Source organism: Phragmites australis, chromosome 2, assembly GCF_958298935.1.
Source record: "Phragmites australis chromosome 2, lpPhrAust1.1, whole genome shotgun sequence".
Taxonomy (NCBI): domain Eukaryota; kingdom Viridiplantae; phylum Streptophyta; class Magnoliopsida; order Poales; family Poaceae; genus Phragmites; species Phragmites australis.
Window position 1 is genome coordinate 47219025 of NC_084922.1, and position 20163 is coordinate 47239187.

The window sequence follows — 20163 nt, forward strand, 5'->3', positions numbered from 1 at the left end:
TACTATTCCATAATTTAATTTGAGCATTTACATTCTTGCAAGTTTTCAATTCTACATCTTCTTAGTATCTTTGCTTGCTTGTTTAGTTGCCTTCTCCTAGCTTGTTCGTGTTGTCGTATTTCTTTTCATCTATGCTAAGGTTGCTATTTGTTCTAGTTTTTGGTATAAGTTTTAATTGCCCAATTCACCCCCCCTCTTGGACCATTCAATCCTTTCACATGCTATAGCACTTTTCTCTGGTAGTACCAGGAATAGATTTTGACCACAGCTCTGGTGTCACAAGATTGTTGTTTTCATCTATGATTTGAATGTCCTCCACAAATTCAGCCCTTTTGGATCCTTCTGAAGCAAAATTCCCACTTCCCATTTGTGGTGGGTATGATTTAATAGTTAGCTTTTTCCTTCATGGAAGTAAAAAAAAGTGAACATAGTTAGCCCAGAGCGCAGGAAACGTCTTTCTTAGTTTTTTTCTTCTTTCTGGGTCCAATAGTATGCCATCATAATACATAGGAGCGTATAGCTCACCAACCCACTTATCTCGATTTGATTGACAAATAATTTAAGCTATAGGTAATTACTACAAGAATGTTGCAAGATGGTGGATATGTAGTAAGAAAAAAAAGTTTGCCTAGATCTAAAGAGTTTGTAATAAGAGAAAATTAGATCTCTAAATGATCAGTTCAACTGCTCTTTTAGTGCAAAAGAGGTTGAGGAATGATATTGGTTTTCATCGCATTCTTTAGATGAGTATGCACTATGCAGGTGTTGTGGTTCGGGTCCCTCAAGAGTCAGGACCCTTTTCCAATAGAGCCTGAACTAGAAGTTCCTAGGATCGACGGGAGTGAATTAGAGGGGATGAACCTTTATCTAACAATAAAGCTGAGCCCAAAACAACAAATAAAATAATGCCACATCATTAAAAAACATGTCAAAATAGATGGCCATCTGATGGTTTAGGTTCTCTAACTAAGAAATGTCAAAATGTATCCAAAATTCCAGTCAAATAATTAAAAGGAGGTGACTTTTTCTCTCTCAATGCCCCACACACATCTTTCTTTTCCCATATCTCCCCACCCTCAACTAAGCACAATCATATATCTTTCTTCTTGCTACCCTAAGCGAAGACAATATCACATATTCTCTCACTCCATCTGCATGTAAGATTTGATCTCCTTTTCTCTCTTCTTTTTTATATCAAGTTCAAATTATTCATACATTACAATTATAGATATTCTTGTAGCATTGCGTGAGGGTAACACTAATTTTGATGTAATAATACTCAGGGAAGACCTTGAGATAGTGTTGCTCTCTAAAGCCAAGAATAGGGTGTTTGATATCATTTAGTAGCTAGTTTCAATTATGTAAAACATGTAAATAGTTTTATTACATGTTGAATACTTGCGCGATGCAGTTTCATTATTAAACATTGAATGCTTCATATGGGCCCTAATAATGAGATCATGTTCACAGTTTATACCTATTTAGCATATCACGGAAGCATTTTATGAGGAAAATAACATATTGGAATGTGGACGAGGGCATTAGGAACCGGTGTAGGCACGAGCAGAACCGCGATGAAGATGGCAAAATGCAATGAGCAACAAGTTTATTATAGCTAGGAGCAATAGTTTTTTAAGTACAACCACCAGGTCCACCATAGTATACGTGCATGCCACCATCATTTTTTCCAAAATCATCCATGCTATAGCACTTCTCTCTGGTAGTTCCAGGAATAGATTTTGACCACGGCTCTGGTGTGACAAGATTGTTGTTTTCATCTACGATTTGAACGTTCTCCACAAATGCAGCCCTTTTGAACCCTTCTGAAGCAAAATGCCCACTTCCCATTTGTGGTGGGTTTGATTTAACAGTTGGGCCACGAACAAATCCACCAACAAATGAATGGTCAGCTTTGTCCGTCATGGAAGTAAAAAGTGAACTTGGCCAATATCCAATTGGAGTTTTGTTTTCACCATATGATAACCACCAATTTTTAGTCTTCGGATCCTGAAACCAAATTGCATGATAAGTATTATATGGAATATACATAGCCGTTAGTTTTTCTATTAAGGATCATAGTCATTAGTTTAATGCATATTATGAACAAACATGCTCGTATATTGAGTGGCTATACAGACCAATTTAAAAGCACATGTTGATTTATTTATATATCCTAAACTCAGTATAAAAATATCACATATCCATCCAAAATCAATTAATACCACAACGGTTGTTCCTAATCACTGTCACCTCACTAACTAATAACACTAATATATAGGACACGATGGTGGAGACCAACTGGATTCCGTTCGCGCGGGGCATGTCGCGCATTGGTTGGCCCGTTTGTTTGCAGTAGCCTCTTCGGCGATCGGTGAACAACAACGGAGGATTTCAATGGCCACGCTGAGCCATTCCCAGTGTCGACCAGTATCTAGAGCAGGGGAGATGAGCAAAAGCGCTTGCGCGTCATGTCCTGCGGCTGCCCTCCGATGCTGCCTAGATTCGAGAGCCAAACCGAGCGAGGTTTCAGGCAGAGACCAGATCTCCCCAGGGGTGGGGCAGATCGATGATCTTCAGGGAGAGTGGCGGAGGTAGGATGGCCAATGTCCACGATGCACATCATCCACAACCACTGCTCCGGCTAGCCATGGGGGATGGGGAGCTTCGACTCCATCGAAGTTTGCGTCTCATACTTCGCAAGGGCGAAACCTGAGCATAGCGGAGCAAGAAATCCTTAGATCCCTCCGTCAACTAAGATCTCCACCACCAAAATTGAATTGGTTGATCGATGAGGAAAGGAAAGCTCTGGCGACTGAAATCCATCAATCTCTGTTCGCGCTAAAGTCCAAGGAGGACAATATCGAAGCTAACGACGGGGAGATGGAGGGGAAGGAGCCACCATCGTCCCCAACTCTGGCGACAAGGCCACCAAAGAGGAGCTGGGGGAGGAAACCGCCAGAAGATTCGAATTTGGTCCGGTCATCCAGTTCACTGGACATGGACTAGGCTGGCCCTGGATGCAGTCCTAACCTCCCAAACAAAGGGTCCATATCCAAGCCCAATAGGAAGGACCTGAGGGGCTCAGGCCTCTCACTCAAGGAGATCTTTAACCACTCATCCTGTTCGATGCCGGAACCGTGGCTATGGGTATCAAAACAATGTGCGATGCTTGGGTTAGGGTTCCTAGCGTCGACGGTGGAGATTCAGAGATTCGGTCTGCGTGCTAGGCAAGTGAGGAGGATTAGTGAGCCACCACCTCTTGAGAAGTCCTTTGTGCAAGCAGTGTGGCAAGGCGTCATGAATCGGAAGCCAAGCTTTGGCCAGTAGGATCGCCATGGAGAGAAGCGAGGGAAAGAGGATGATTGGATGGAGGAGGATGACTTGCTGGAGCCAGATTTCAGCATGAGCAAGATCTATGGAACAAGATTCAACGAGGTTTGAATCCCCCTAGAGATCGCTTCCCACACCCGCCATCTCTCGGAACTGATGGCCAAGGGGGTCATTACCAGAACACATCCCAAGGTTGGGATCGTGCAGGCCAAGGAGGTCATGGAGGCGGCCCTAACACCCAAGGGGCCGTGGTGGGGGACAATTTGGCCATGGCAGTGGCTGTGGACAAGGGGGCCACGAGAGCAGAATACTGGGCCAAGGTGGTCGTGCCAAGGGTCCACCTAGAATAGGTGGTTAGGGAGCCAACCAACAAAACCGAGGACCATATGCTCACCGTCAGGAGGGTCCTGGGGCTCCGAGGGAGGGTTGGAGCTCCTGTATGCATGACAACCCTAAGACTGAATCCTCTCGGTCGGATTCCAAAGGTAAATCAACCAAACCATCATTCATGAAGAAGAGATGGTATGCTTTCGTTGTCAATCTGTTGGGCACCATCAAATTCATTGCACCAATGAACTGGTCTGCTATAAATGCAAAAAACCTGGACATATGGCTGTCGACTGTATGATTAACAATAGGAAAATCAAAATGTATGGCTTCAGGGTTGATCAAGGTTTCTACGCTATAAAAATAGGAAATTATAAGAAACACATTATCCACAATTCTTGTTTGATCATGGTGCTTCAAGGTGAAGCCTCGGTGAACAAATTGGAAGAGGAACTGGAATTTGTGATTGACTCCAAGTGGGAGTGGAATGTTAGGAAACTGGATACAAATGATTATGTGGTTGTCTTCCCTAGTAAAGAGGCTTTAGACACATTGGCAAGGATAAACTCGGTTGAGCTAAGATCTCTAAAGATTAAATTCTCAAAGTATGATAGGGATCTTGCTGTTGTGAACTTTTTGTAAACAGTGTGGATAAAGATACATGGAATTCCCTCCTATGTCAAGGAAGAAGATGTGATCAAGGAGATCACATCCATAGTGGCCGAACCACTGGTTGTTGATGAATTAAGTCTAATTAGGGACGACCCGGTTAGAGTTAAAGTTAATTGCTTGGACCCTTATAAGATCTGACATTTTGTTAGAATTCACTTTGATAGGGGAAGACCATGATATTAGATTTGTGACTGAAGGGCTATTCGGTAAGGGACTCAAGGAGGGACCTAAACCAGATGAACCCAAAGATGATGAATTCGAGGACGACGAAAGTGAATTTGATGAGTCCTTTTGGGAGGGTACTGAAGCTAGGCTGAACGAAACACCCAAAAAATATGTCAAACAAAAAGAGCACAAACCAAAGGAGAAAACGAGAAGTAGGAGGCTATGCTAGCCATGCCACTGGCGAGGTTTGACTCCATGGTGGGGTGTGTTGTCCCGTGGGCAAAATATGCTACAGTTGGGGATGAGCAAAGAATAGGTTCGTCTATCAAAGAGCCCCAAGCTGCATAGATGGGGGGGGGGGGGGAGAGCAGTTTGAACTCTCTCCTAGAAGAAACCAGTAATCAAGCTGTTGCTCAACAGTTGCTTTGCATTAAGGGGCATGAAGATCAGTCTACAGATCTTTGTTATGATCTCATGGTTCATAACAACATGGGTCCTGTTCCTGAGCAATATCCTAATAGATCATACTCTGATAAAGAGAAGCTTGAGGGCGCTATAATTCTGCCTTAGCTGAAACAAAGTGAAATGAAAACCCACCAAGGGAGAGAGGAGGGGGAGTTGGAGATCCCTCATGGACATATACTATTCATAGTGTTGAGGGTGATTACTGTATGGAGGCCAACAAATGGCTAGCTCTGATTACCCAAGGAGAAGTGACCAGTCCTACTAATAGCTCTGGAGAGAAGATCCTTGCTAGCAATACTAATCAAGACCTAACACTCTGCACTAGGGTGGTGCCCACTGAAGATGCCTCCATGGAGGGGGCACTTCTGGACAAATGTGACAAGGGTATGGACCGAGTGATGTCTTCGGGTTCAGATAAAGAAGAAGAATCAGGGTGGTCCATTCCCAGGGGGGTAGACAAAAGAAGAGCCAGGGGTGGTAAACAACCTGGTGGGGCCACTAGATTCAACAAGCGAGTCCTTAGGGATGGAGTACCCATTCAAGAGAAGGCTGTCAATAGGCTAAAGGTCAAGAACCTGGAAAAGAAAGGTAACCCATCTACTAATCCCTTTACTATCTTGAATAACGCTCTTGATATGTCGCTGAGATCATTAACAAACTTGACTTAGAAGTAGACAATCCACATAATTTAATTTTAGCTTTTAAATCAGAAGAAATAGCAAGAGCAGCCATAGCGGAGGCTAACTACAAGGAGTATTTAGCCAAGCTAGGTGGGAAGGTTTCCTCTCATGGTGAGAGAGACACCCAAATGAATCCATGGAGATAATTGATAATATTGCCAGAGATTTCAAGGCAGTAAGAGATAAAACAGTTCAAAGGGGGTAAATAGGCCCCTAAGCCTATTAAATACAAATAGAAAATGAGGATATTATTCTAGAATGCTAGAGGGCTAGGCAAACCTTCCAGAAGAAAACAAGTTAGGGATTACATTATCCAGGAAAATCTGGATGCGGTGGGGATACTAGAAACTATCAAAAGTGACTTCTCTAGTAAGGAATTAGCTGAACTCTCTGGACGTTGTTCTTTTCTTTGGCAATGGTTGCCTACAAAGGGACACTCACGAGGTATCCTCATGGAAGACTGTCACATTGGGAACTATTCAATTAAACTAGTGGTGAGGAACAAAGATTCTAACTTCAAATGGAACCTTGTCATTGTCTATGGGCCGGTGGACCATAACTGGTCTGCCCATTTCCGGGAGGAACTAAATTCCTACTGCGAAGATGAGCCCTTACCCATCATTATGGGGAGTGACTACAACTTGATAAGGTGTGTTGCGGACAAAAACAATGATAATGTGAACTACCAATTGATGGATATGTTTAACACCTTTATTAGTAACTGCCAACTAAGGGAGATCCACAGAGTTGGAGGCCAATTTACTTGGACCAACAAGCAAGCCAACCCAGTGATGGCTAACTTGGACAGAATCCTGGTATCTACTGATTGGGAGGAAAGGTTCCCCCTAAGTAATGCATGGAGTAGCCCTAGAATTGGGTTTGACCATCATCCCATCTTTTTTGACTCAGGGGAACTCAAGGAGAGGGCCCTCGAACATTTCTTCTTTGAGAAGCAATGGTTGCTCCAGTCTGAAATTAAGGAGCTGTTTGAAGGGAAATGGGTTTTCTTTAAAGAAAGAATGCTAGAGATAATATATTCCTTAGATTGTTGGCACGATTGCCTAGTTAGAAGCAGAAAATTCTTCAGTGACTGGGGCATGCAAACCCATGGCGAGAATAGAGCACAAAAAAGCTCCTCACCCAGGTCCTGGAGGGTCTGGACGCCAAAGTTGATAACCAAGGCCTAGACCCGGAGGAATGAAAAAACAGATACCAAATAGATCAGAAATTGGAGAAACTTATAGTCATGGAGGAGCTGTACTGGCAAAGGAGAGGTGGATAGGATTGGATTCTGCACGGTGACTACTGTCGGTGTATCAGGAACCAGAGGTCCCTGAGTCCCGAGACCGGGCCAGCCATCTGAGCACCGGAGTGCTCGGGAGAGAGTGCTCGGGGCTGCACGTGGCAGCCCCCGAGGACTCGTTTCCCCGAAGGTTCGCGCAAGATCGTTCGACGACCCAAGGGGTCCCCTCGCCGGGGTGTCAGCCGGTCAAAGACACGAATGCCGCATTTAATAGGCACGCGTGGCCTGACATCCTGACATTCTCAGCTGCCCACGCCCTAGTGTCAGACCCTGCCATGCTCTGGCAGGGGGGCATGGGTCCATTAAATGCACGGGTCCTGTCCCGTTTCACCCAGGTGACTCGTTATAATGTTGCCAGAATCGAAGCGCTCCGCCTGCCACCCTGCCCCGGCAGAAGGACAAGACAGGGTGGGCGCACTGGGCACCTCTGCGGCTGCCCGGTGGGCCCTCTTGATGGCGCCGGAGGACCTTCACAGTGGCGGGTGGTCGGATGCACGCCGCAATTTTCCACCGCCCCTGTCACTTCGCCAAGACGGAATGATGACGCCTTTCTCCGTGGCACCTTGGCACGTGGGCCCCCTCTTTCCCATTTAGGATAAGTCGAGGTCGGCGCGCCTATAAAAGGAAAGGATAGAGAATACATAAAGAAGACAGACAACTGACAACACACGACTCACGACTCATCCTTGAAGAATTCCGCCTCAGATTCGCAAGCCCTCAAAAAAAAAAAAAAAGACCCCGAAGCTCAGATCAAAAGACGAAGAACATCACAAACGAGCTCGAGCCAAGCTAGAACATGAGAGTCTCAAGCTCTCTGTAGATAGCTCACCCCTGTAACCAGATACATCCTTGAAGAATTTCCTTCAAGGAAAGGTATAGCATTCACACAGGAGTAGGGTGTTACGCCTCCGTGCGGCCCGAACCTGTCTAAAACCCGATGCACCCATCTTTCTTGCACTAGGACGATCATCTCCCACCACCAGCCACTGCATTTATTTCCGCTCCCATCTATTTCCCAGACAAGCTCATTCAGGATCATCCCCCCGGCCGAATCTTTAAAAAGGGGTCTCTCGGGATCCCTGCGACAGGAGTTCATCCTCCGACAACTACAATATCAGATTCTTCTATCTTTGTGCCAATGAGAGAAAGAGGAAGAATCAAATAAGACAGTTGGAGACTGAAACAGGTGTGGTGAAGGGGCATAATAACATTATGGAGCATATAATTACTTTCTATAAACAGTTATTTGGCTCCCAACCTGACAAAGTCATGCACTTGAAGCAAAACTTCTGGCAACAGTATGAACAAGTTTCGCCCTAGGACAAGGAGTCCCTGGAGCACCCTTTTGGGAGTGAAGACCTAGAGAGAGAAGTTTAATCCATGAAAACTGACTCTGCTCCTGGGTCTAATGGCTTTAATGTCGCCTTCTTTTAGAAGTTTTGGAATACTATCAAGGGTGAAATGTATGCCATGCTAAAAGACTTCAATAATGTGGCAATTTGGACATGAAATGACTCAATTATGGGGTTGTTATTACTTTGATTCCAAAAACAAATGTGGCAAACAACATTAAACAATATAGACCCATATGTCTCCTTAATGTGGATTACAAGGCCTTTACAAAAATGATGACAGACAGGGTGAGCTCGGTGGATGACAGAGTAATTGATGAATTCCAATCAACCTTTATCAAAGGGAGAAATATTTTAGAAGAGGTTGTTATCGTTCATGAAACTATCCACGAGCTTAGACAAGCTAAGCAGCAGGGGCTCCTCCTGAAGATTGACTTTGAGAAAGCCTATGACAAGGTTAGATGGGACTTCCTCAAGGAGGCTATGGCTGCTAAAGGCTTCTCTGATAAGTGGATAAATTGGAACATGTAAACTGTTCAAGGTGGTCAGGTCTGCATAAATGTAAATGGACAAATGGGCTCGTACTTCAGAACTTATCAAGGTCTAAGATAGAGGGATCCCCTATCTCCAACTCTCTTCAATCTGGTGGCGGAGGTTTTGGGTGCCATGATAACAAAGCCAGGGATAGAGGCCTCATCTCAGGTCTGATGGAGCATCTACTCCCAAGGGGGATCACACACGTGCAATATACCGATGACACCATGATTATGTCTGATTGTTTGGAGACTAGCATTTTAAACCTGAAGATTATCTTATATTGTTTTAAATGGATGTCAGGTCTCGAAATCAATTTCCACAAAAGTGATGCTTATGTCTTTGGGGTCGCCAAGCTACAAAAGAGAAATGCGCCAACATGCTCAATTGCAAGTTAGGGATCTTGCCAATCAAATATCTGGGGATCCCAATTGATGATCAGTGAATTAGTCTGGTTGCTTTTGCCCCCTTGGTGTAGAAGTTTATGAAAAGATTAGATCCCTGGAAAGGTAAGAATATGTCTTCAGGGGGAAGGCTCATCCTTACAAACACCTGCTTGAGCAGTCTCCCTATGTACATAATGGGTTTCTACCTTCTTCACACTGGTACTCATGAGAGGATGGACTCTATTAGAGCTAATTTTTCTGGAGAGGGGCTCAAGATAATTTCAGATATCATACGATAAAGTGGGACCTGCAGACCCAAAGATCAAGGAGGTCTAGGTATCATCAATACTCAGATTATGAACCAATGCCTAATGGTGAAACGGATTTGGAGGATTTTAAAGGAGGGAGATGAGCTTTGGTGCACACTGCTTAGAGCAAAATACATGAGTGATGGGGATTTCTTTTCCTCTAAAAGGAAATGATCCTCTCCATTCTGGCAAGGGTTGGACAGAGTCAAACACCTCTTCCGATGGGGGAGGGGGGCTATCTATAAGGTACATAATGGGGAAAGGGTCAGGTTTTGGACTGACATCTGGTTTCATGATACCCCCCTCAAGATCCAATTCCCTGAGCTGTACAATATGACCTTGGAAGCTACTGCCAAGGTGTCGGATTGCTTTGAGGGCGACACCTTCATCATCGACTTCAGAAGAGAGCTGACTCTTCCGGAGCTTGGGACATATGAGGAGTTGAAGTCTTTGATGAACTCCATCGTTTTGGATGACCTTGATGATGAAGTACACTAGGCTCTAGAGACGTTCATAAACTTTACCACAAAATCCTTATACCGCTTCATGCTGGATGGAGGGTTAAAAGCAAAATCAGTATGGGAATTTGGAAATGCAAGGTGCCACAAAAGATTAAAATTTTTCTCTAGCAGATGTTTAATGATCGTCTCCAAACAACATTAACGTTAAAAAGGCGAGGTTGGAAGGGTAGCGAAGACTGTTGCCTATGCGGTAGAAAAGAAAATGTTGATCACATTTCTTTCAATGTGTTCTTGCTAACTTCACATGGAGTGTGATTAAGGAATGGTTTGGCTGGTCTGAACAACCTTGGACCCTTGACTTTACCCATGGCTGGTTGTCTCAGAAACTTAACCAACCTACAAATCTGGGTCACTTCTTTTTTGCAGGGCTTTGCTGGGTGGTGTGGAATGTTTGAAACAAGATGGCGATTGAAAGAACTTTCTCAAAAGGCCAATTGATTCTCTTCTTAAAGGTCTTTGATTCTTACAGAGCTAGAAAATATTGCTCAAGGAGGGTGACAAGGAGACGATTGAACCGGCTCTTGAGCAGTTGATGCTTTGGTGCAACAATTTCAATCCAAACTCTGTAGTCCAGTCGGACGTCTGGCTTGGTCGTTGTACTATGCTGCTAGTTTTCTTTCGTTTACTATCTGAACTGGTAGTTGTATTCTATTAATTGCTTTCAATAGAAGCAGAGGTCTTTTCTCCGATTAAAAAAATAACACTAATATATACCATTGGGAATATTATAGATTTACTAAATTATTATCACCTAGTTGTTGAATTGTCCTAAGATCTCTAGTTTTAATCCTTTAAAACAACAATGAAAGAACCGAGAAAGAAAAATAATAATAAATGTTGCTAAACTGCGCAATTCTAAAACTTACTTTGTTTTGAAGACTTATTTTTTCACTGTCTTTTGAGTTACTAATTGGATGATGTTGCAAATTTGTGATTGCCTAGGTTTTGTTCGAGAGAAGGAAAAACACACCTCTTGCATGGTGGGACTAAACTCTCTGTTGTATTAAAAAATGCAGGAATTTTCTATCGACATTTTTTCTCCTTAAAAATCATGTGGTATCTATTGCCTTTTAAGCATGAGTACATTACCTTGAATAGAAGAACATTTATGACATACTGCTGTCCATTGTAAATCGAAACCGGCTGTATTCTTCCTCCAAGACCAACACTCTGACTAACTTGCACAAAACCAGGACAGCGGAGATCATAGCATTCCTTGTTTAGCACACTGTCTACCTGTCCAAAAAAAAAAAACTCAACAAGGATTTATAGGATTTTCAGTTTGATAATTTCATAGGAATCTAATATGTTATTTTGCTTCAGTGGTCATTAAGAAATAGAAGTTGTCAGTTGTCTGTTCATACCCAATAAACGTGAAATCTAGCAAAGTTGTCCCCGCTGAAACTTGGCCATACCTGCAAAAATTATGTTGAACAACTATGGGACAAAATATAATGGAATAGCTGTTATTTTTAAATAAGTATATGATGGATAGGTGCATTCATTGACTATTTATCTGGTTCCGATCAAGGGCCTGTTTGGTAGAGCTATTCCTGATTCAAATTCTTCATGGGGAGTGATTCTCTGGAGAAAGTGATTCTGTGGTTGAAAGTGATTCTCTAAAATAAAATATATGGAGGAAATAATTTTTTGCGGGAAGTGAATTAGGAGAAGCTGCTTTTTTCAGCTCCCCAATTTTTAGTTAATTTCAGATAATCACTCATATGAATTTCACTTAGGAAGCTAAAAGCTAAAAGCTGCTGTTTAGCAGAGCTCCCCTAATTTCAACCGGGAAACTGCTCTGGGAGCTCTGCCAAACAGGCTAAGTAGCACAAACAGTTATAGGACATGACTTCAGTGATGCAAAAAGTTTTTTTTTGGTTGCATGCCTTATGTGTACTATTAATTTATGTTCACATATGTCTCTTTTTGTACATCATAATAAAAAAAACTAAACAAATCTTGATCATTGTAAATTGAAACAGTTACAAAGATACACTAGAAATACTTACAATAGAGCCAGCTCCAATCCCTTCGCTAAGCCCGTTATTGATCTGCGTCCAGGCTGCACTACGGTCCCCATTCACTCCGTTCACAATGGGTTCATAAATATTTATTGTAGCATGCGCTCCATATATGTCATACTTCGTTCTAATTGCCGCAGCCTACACAAGTGAATATTTTCCGTCTCAATTCACATAAAGAATAAGAGGGTTGGTTAGGGTACTTGCGACTCCTAAACTTACTCTCTTATTTCTTTTTGGCATCGATTGATAGGGTCACCGAACAAAATATATCTCCTAGCTTCTTTTTGGTTAGTAGGTAAATACGGGAGCCAACATGGTTAAATGTTGTTACAAATTCAACTGAACAAATATCATTACTCGCAGAAAGGGTGTATCTTTTTGCCTTCGTCAATAATTCTCTCGCACATTTTATCATCACGTAGTTAAATCTTGAAAGGTTAACAAAGGCGTACCTCTTGACCCTCGCCGTCATTTAGAGACGTTATAATACCAACCGCCCCTTGGCCATTGCGTAATATTGGGATTGTTCCTGGTGGGCACTCAATGGTACAAAGCTCTGCCTCTAATTTGCTAGGGATAAGTGCAGACTTGATGTTGGGTCCTAATGGAAAAGAGCTTGGTTTAACCTGTTTGATAAGCCAGATTTAGTATATGAAAAAAACAAAGTTATGTTTCCATTAGGTATTAATGTAATATTTAACGAGTTATGCTTTATGAGATTTGACAAATATTGTAGTATATATATTTTAAATGGCTCCCTGAGACAATGAACAGTAGGAGCAAAGGTCCTCGATGTTAATCTACCGAAATAAAATATTACATACCTACAATCACATGCGGAGACACTAAGATCAAATTTCACCCGTGTATACATCCTAAAATTGTCCCAGCTTTTATAGGTAGTTCCAAGAACACCAAAATTAAGTTTAACATAAAGTATGCCCACATTAAGATTTTAAGTCGAAAAAAGGGAGAAGGAAAAGCATACACACTAAGTCCACATTAAGATTTTAAGTCGAAAAAAGGGAGAAGGAAAAGCATACACACTAAGATTTTGACTCAAAACAGAATAAACCTATGGTTCTTTTATATCTAGTTTGAGACTAAGGGACTGTCTTGGTATAAAGTATTGGCAAAGCGAAACTTTTCTCAAACTACTTTGAATTGAATTGATCAGCAATGAAATCTTGCTTGTTTACCTCATAATGTCTACATAAGTACAATAATTTTTTTAAAAAACTAAAAAGAGATTTACAAAAAATAAAAACACATTTGCCTTAATTGTTTTTCACAGAACATGCAAAACTTAAATTAAACTCTACTTGTACCAAACAATATAACAAAAGTGTGTTCCCAAATCAGAACTTAATAAATTAATGTTCCTGAAATTTCATAATAATATTCTTAGCAAATGCTTATTGGGATCTATCGTTCAATATGACCCTTAGAGGGCGTCAATATACAACTCTAGCTACCACAAATGTTTGGATTTAAAGCTTAAAATGTTTATCTATCAGCCGACATACTGAACCTTTCTGCAAAGTTTATAATTTACCTGAATTTTGTGATTCTTCAACAGTGGATGATCAAATGCTGGCTGTAGATTTATATCGATGCAGTCAAATACATCAGCTTCCTCAGTCTATTTTGAATAATATGTTTCTTATTAGCCAATAGAAGTCAATAATCTCACAAAGAGAAGAAATGAAAAATGTCATTGCTTTGTTTCTGATTCTGCATGCATACCAGCCTTAGTTCGCATCTATAACTGCTCGGGTGCCAATGACAGCCAACCGATTCATCAATCAAACGGTAAATAAAAATTGACTGTCGTGGCCCGGCTGGGAGCGCGAGAAGTTCGCGGCGAATAGAGGTATAGATACAGCCCAAAAAATTGCAAAGCTCGCTAATTGCAAAGCCCGGCTGAGTGATTTTACTCCTCCCATCTTCTTTCCTACACTGCATGCTCATCAATCCCACCAAGGCAGTGTCCACAACATGGACTTCAGTACTTGACTAAGGTCGATGAGGGTAATGGCTAGTGAAGGCTAATATGGAGTCTCCTCAGCACCTATAACTCCCTCACCAAGGCATGATTAAAATCATGAAGTAAAGCGTGATGTTATTGTAGACAAGAAACCTCCAAACGACGATGATGGTGAAGGTGCTTCGCCAGGACTATAGTGATGGCATGCTTTCTCTTTCTCATATGAGGCTCGGCAAATAGGTAAAATCACTCAGAGGTAGAGGTCGATGGGCTATGCTTACATTTTCTTTATGTGGTATTTGGGCTGATGGGAGCAGAGAGTGACATATTCTTGCGAAATGGCAAAAGTTGCAGCGATATGGAAGCGATTTTCCCTATAAGCAAACGATTATGTTGTTCATACCTGTACTGTCATGTTGACATGTTCATTGGAGCTCTGTTGATTCAGCTTTCCTATGTGTTGTATACATCTCACTTCCTTCAACCCAAAAACAAGAACAAGGTATGCTATGAAAATAGAGGATCCAATTGACATTTCTTGGTTCATTGTAGACCACTCTATTGCACATTTTATTGTATCAAGACATACCATTTTATAGGCTACGTGGAGGATTGATCCTAACCCGATAATAGGTTTATTTTTTATTAAATAATTATTGCCTTCTTAGTTAACTTGGCAATATGTTCTATGTCAAGATATCCTTGGGCAATATCAATTAATGTGTGGCGGTAAAGATTCAACTGATTCAAGGTAAGCAACGTCTCCAAGATAGTATGAATTATCTCATGCAATATCCCCAAGATATTATAAATTATGTCATGCAGTATCTCCAAGATATTACAGCAGCTCCAAGATATTATGAATTATTTCATGCAATATCTCCATGATATTATAGATTATGTCATGCAGTATCTCCAAGATATTACATCAGCTCCAAGATATTATGAATTATTTCATGCAATATCTCCAAGATATTATAAATTATGTCATGCAATATCTCCAAGGATATTGTACATTATTTTTGTGTACCTATACAAAGATGACACTTTGTGGTCCCACCCCACTACTACAGAACTAGTCATAAGTACCGGTTCATCAGTGTCGGTTCAGTCAAAATCGACACTGGTAGTGTATCAGTGCTGGTTCGTAGCAAAATCAGGCAACTAACTATTCATTCAGATAAAAACAAGCACCAATAAGTAGTATCAATATCGGTTAATATTAAAAACCAGCACTCACTACTACAAAAACCATTTTTACAGACGGTTCAGAAACCCCGTGCGGGACGGTTTTTTGAACCGTCTGTGGAAAAGAGTCTGTACAAATCTTTTGTACAGACGGCTCGTAGTCATGAGCCTTATGTACTGTTTAATATCAAAGACGGCTCGAAACTTTGAGTCGTCTGTGATATTAAACAATACAGACGGTTAAAATTTGGAGTCGTCTGTACTATATAATAGAGGCCGTTGTAAAAAATATTTGTACAGACGGTTGTATTCCTAAAACCATATGTACTTTTATTTATACAATACAGAATCTATACATTACCGAATGTAACTGACAAATCAACAACAAAAACACAACAGTATTACAAAGGCTTAACAACATTACAAAATACAATAAAAAATCAATATATTACTAAATGTAATCCATATATATCACATAGTCACACATTTAGAAAGCCTCACTACATTACAAAGTCACAAAGTCAATATTACATAGCTTCACGACATTTGCGTAGCATTCTTCACTCTTCATTCTTCATTCTTCCATGAACCCCGTGCCTGATAATATATAAATCAACAAATTAGCTATAGCACAGTGAATTAAAAGAAAGTAATGAATTCATTTGCTTCATTTTCAATATATTGAACTAATGGGCTTCTATTGAGATTACAAACCTTGGCTAATAAAGTTTTCGGGATCATGAAATTTACCGATCTCCTTTATGATCTCCCCAAGTATGAAACTGACGAGCCTTTTTTGAATATACATGAAAGCGTCCTTCGAAAGATTATTTGTAGAAAATTTATATGTCTGTAGAAGAAACTTAAAATAGACACAACGATGAAAAATGCATTTTAATATACTATAATTACACTAACCGGTGGATATACTAGTGGACTAGAGCAAACGATTTGCATCATATACTGGGCAACATAGAACCCACAGAGGTTGGTGCCCTGCGGCTGCCTGTGACACTGCAGAAATTTGTGCACGGTACATTTAGTTGTATGGAATGCATATTATAACGGTAACTTGATTTGCGACGGAGGAATTATTACTGAAAACTTATGTTGGTGACTCGTCGAGGGTTTATCTTTCCGTATAATCCTGTCTATCGAAACATACTTCGCGAACGCCCTTGTCAACAAGTCTGTCAGATCTGAATACCTCTCTTTGTCATAGTACATCGAGTCGAGGTATATGCAATATTGATTGTGTGTAAAGATACAAACTAGCATCCAATTGTCTCTGTAGTTGTATGGTAGAAGAATTAGGTTCTTCGATCCACAGAGGGCGACCATGGACTCCATGACGTATTTCTCGACCTCCCCCGGAGACCAAGTGATTGTTGACCCACATACGACCTATGGGTCAAGGAATCCAATTCTCGGATTCTCTCTCCTGGCTTCTTGAATCATAAGTCTACACATAAGAGTAATATAGATGAATGAACATATCGATGAGTTAGGCGGTTCGTTAAGCATAGACCGCGATTAGTAACACTTACAGTGTTCAGCATCTCAATAGACCGACGTCCAGCTTGTCAAGACGGTAGAGGAGGAATAAATCATCGAAGGTCACGATGAAGTGTCCAGCTGGTTGCAAGAAATGTTGCCGCTGATACTTGGTGCTGAAACAAGGAGAAAGATGTTTCTCCTGATGGAACCTCTTAAGGTATAGGCCGTGCAGAATCGTACTTACCTAGCCTAATTGCTCTAACGCTTTCTTGCTCACTAATGACTCGCCTGGCACGTAGGTGTTTAATAGATATTCTTCTTCTACCTCCTTGCTCTTGTCCTTCTATTTGTTGGCTCTACGCTTTCCGGGAGGTGCCATTTTGATGGACTGTTGGCCAGTTTTGCTGGACACTTGTTGTTGTTCATGTGGTGCAGAAGAAGATTTGCCCTTTGGCGGAGCACGAAAAGAGAAGTCGCTGCTGTCGCGTACTGGAGACAGAGGTCACGGAGGCGGTGGAGGTGCAACCAGTGTTATGAACTTCTTCGGCCACTGGATGAAGGAGTGGACGGCCTCCCCAAGTGTCCTGACGTCGTTCTCTGGGGGAATAGGAACTGGGAGGGACGTGCAATTCTTGTGTACCAAGTCCATTGACACCCTAGCGTAACCAAGCTCTAGCAGTAATCCGTGGATCGTCTGATCCCCGCCACATGGGAACGCCAAGCCCGTGCCAACCTCAATGATGTTATCGGCGCCAACAATTGTGGGCAGTACGAGCTTGCACTTGGTGGCCGCCTCTATGTCGTCGATGGGGTATCTCTCGCCAGGGACCTCTTTTGGAATGTCATCATCGGGGGTGTTACCCTCAAATCCGCCGATAGGGAAGTCTTGTTGATCGAGCATGTTATCTGGATCGTTGCCTGGTGCAGATGCCCAGCTGCTCCGGTGCCGAGCCGATGGAGATTCAAGTGTCGTGGCTGCATCCGGCTGCCTCATTGCCCGTACTCGCTCCTTGACCCGTTGTTCCATCCTTTCTACAAGCATATCCATATGTTGTTTCATCCTTGCTTCGACCTCAGCGATAATCTCCATTCTCATCTGTTCACGTTCGGTTGCATTGCGCTCAACTTGGTTTCTCCTTCGGCTTCTATATGAATCGGCGTTGTCAGGGAATCCCAACTTCCATGGAACGGAAACACCTATTGTAACACCCTGTGTTTAGCATATTGTATAATTACAGAATTAGCTCCAAATTAAAACTTTTTAAGGATAATTAAGTAAGCTAGTACATGTACAGGGATGTGTATGTATGCCAGTGCATACACCTTCATACATGTTGGAGGTATTGAGTTGACTAGTTGTTCCAAAGTTTACCAGTGCAAATTCTAGCATGATCACTGCATTAGGTTGACTGTCATGCATTATTGGATTTTATGATTCTTTGTGTGGAGGTTTGAATTGAATGTCTCTCAATTCAAACCTACTCTTAGACTCTGATCAGCTTAAATCAAATTATCTCCAAGCTCAGAGATCCAGATTAAATCAACTCCAAATAAATAATTGAAGTTGATCTTAATCCAAAGTCAAGTTCCAAATTGAATTATTCCAAAGATATGTTTGATTCTCTTTCTCTTTTTCTCTCTTTCTTTTTCTCCTCCAAATTCTCAGTGGGCCGGTTCTCTTTTCTTTCTTTCCACAGCCTAAACCGGCATCTTTCCCTCTTTCTTTTGGGTGCGGCCCACGCCGGCGCCCGCGGCCCACCCGGCCGCCCTCCTCCCCTCCCGCGCACCTGGGCCGTCTCACGGCCCAGCTTCGCGCGCGCCCAGCCGAAGGCGCCTCTGGCCATGCCGCCTTCTCTGATGCCGACCCCGCTGCCGCGCGTCGACCATCGCCGCAAGCCCCTCTTCCCTCTCCTCTCTCCCTTCTCTCCCCGCCAACACTGCAGGCCACGTCGCCGGTCGCCGCTCTTCGCGGGACAGCTCCGCCCCGAGCCCATGCCTCTCCCTTCTCTCTGCCCCTGCCCCGGCCACTGCGTTGGCGCCGCAGTACGCGTGCTGGCGGTAGCCTGCCGCGCGTCGGCCGACCACAGGCCACCGCCACCGTGTCGCGTGCCTCGCTGCACTCCACTGCTCGCCGTCGACCCGCGGTGGACACCCGCGCCCGCTCGCATGTCCCTCGCCCTCGCCTTAGTGCCGCCTCCCCTCCCAGCTATAAATAGCAGGCCAGCGCTCCCTCCTTATCCCTTTCACCACATCCGCCACCGCCGCCCCGTTTCTCGCCTCGCCACTGCTCGCCGTCGACCATACGCCATCGCCGACGAGCTGCCGAGGAGGACCTTAAGCCGACGCTGCCCGCGTGCCACCATCCGTTGGCCCGGAAAGCTCGACGGGAGCTGCCTTCGCGCGAAGCCCGAGTCGCCGTCATTCGTCATCCCCACCGCCGACCGCAGCCGCCGCTTGCCACCGTCCGACCTCACTGGTGAGCCCCCTAGCCTCCCTAGAGTCCCTAGGCTAGCTAAGTAGGCCACCCCATGCGCCAATTTGGCTGATAGCCGCACGTCGACGCGTTTGTGGTTCCGCCACCGCGTCTGGTCGCCGCTGGCGCGTGCGTATGAGTAGTGTGGTCACCGGCCATCGTGCCGTGTGTTAAAGAGGCTCCATGCCTCTTTTTCTTGCAGGTTGGCCCCTTTCCCGTACAGGGGAGGTGCCGCCCGTTTCTCTCCGCGCTTTGTTCCCCCTTCGGCGATGAACTGGCATCGTTTCCGCCACCGGCTGCCATCGAGGTGCCCCCTGCCGAGTCCGCCAGTTCTCAAAGTTGGCCGGCGTGCCTTCGTCGTTGTGAAGCTTTGGCCGGAACACTTTTCCGGCGAGCTCTCTGGTGCGCACCGCCGCAAGATTGCTCGCCGCCGGCCAAACTTCTCCCTCTCCACCGTCCGCTCGCGTAGGCACGCGCGCACGCCAAACTGGCCAACGGGCCGTGGCCTGGCTTGGCCAGACCGACCTCGGCTCGGCCCAACGGCCGTCTCGGCCCGTGCACTGCTAGCTCGGCCCAAGCAGCCAACCGCCAGCGGGCCAAGCCTCAGCAGGCCGGCCCAGCTCCAGTAGCCCATTTAGCAGCCAGCCCAAATACTCTGTAGGCCGCACTGTGCGAGCCCATTGCTGTAGATCCAGGCCCGGCCCATCCAGGCCCGGGTGGAGCCCAAGTGGGCCCCACCTGGTCACTGTTCATATGGGCCCCTTTCACTGTTCGGTGGGCCCCACCATGAATAGTGTCTTTCTAAATTTTCTAGATTTAAATCTTCTGAGAGCCGTAACTTCTCTGTTCTGGCTCCGATTTCGGCGATTCTTTCGCCGAAATTCATCAAAAATCAAGATCTACTCATTGGTCACCTCGTGGTGTTTGTTAAGACTTGTTTGGCTTTTC

The 20163-nt window shown here is 43.8% G+C and overlaps 1 protein-coding gene across 1 annotated transcript; it reads right to left on the minus strand.

Annotated features, from left to right (window-relative positions):
- Positions 1 to 1632: 1632 nt before the first annotated feature.
- Positions 1633 to 18586, minus strand: LOC133908271 (protein neprosin-like). The gene is made up of 11 exons (XM_062350268.1): positions 18530 to 18586; positions 17383 to 17952; positions 16164 to 16259; positions 15607 to 15615; positions 14461 to 14535; positions 13626 to 13712; positions 12523 to 12696; positions 12056 to 12208; positions 11408 to 11458; positions 11133 to 11279; positions 1633 to 2007 (listed from the first exon to the last, which is right to left on the minus strand). Exons 1-11 carry the CDS (start codon positions 18584 to 18586, stop codon positions 1633 to 1635), a joined length of 1794 nt encoding a protein of 597 aa, XP_062206252.1.
- Between the last annotated feature and the right edge of the window lie 1577 nt (positions 18587 to 20163).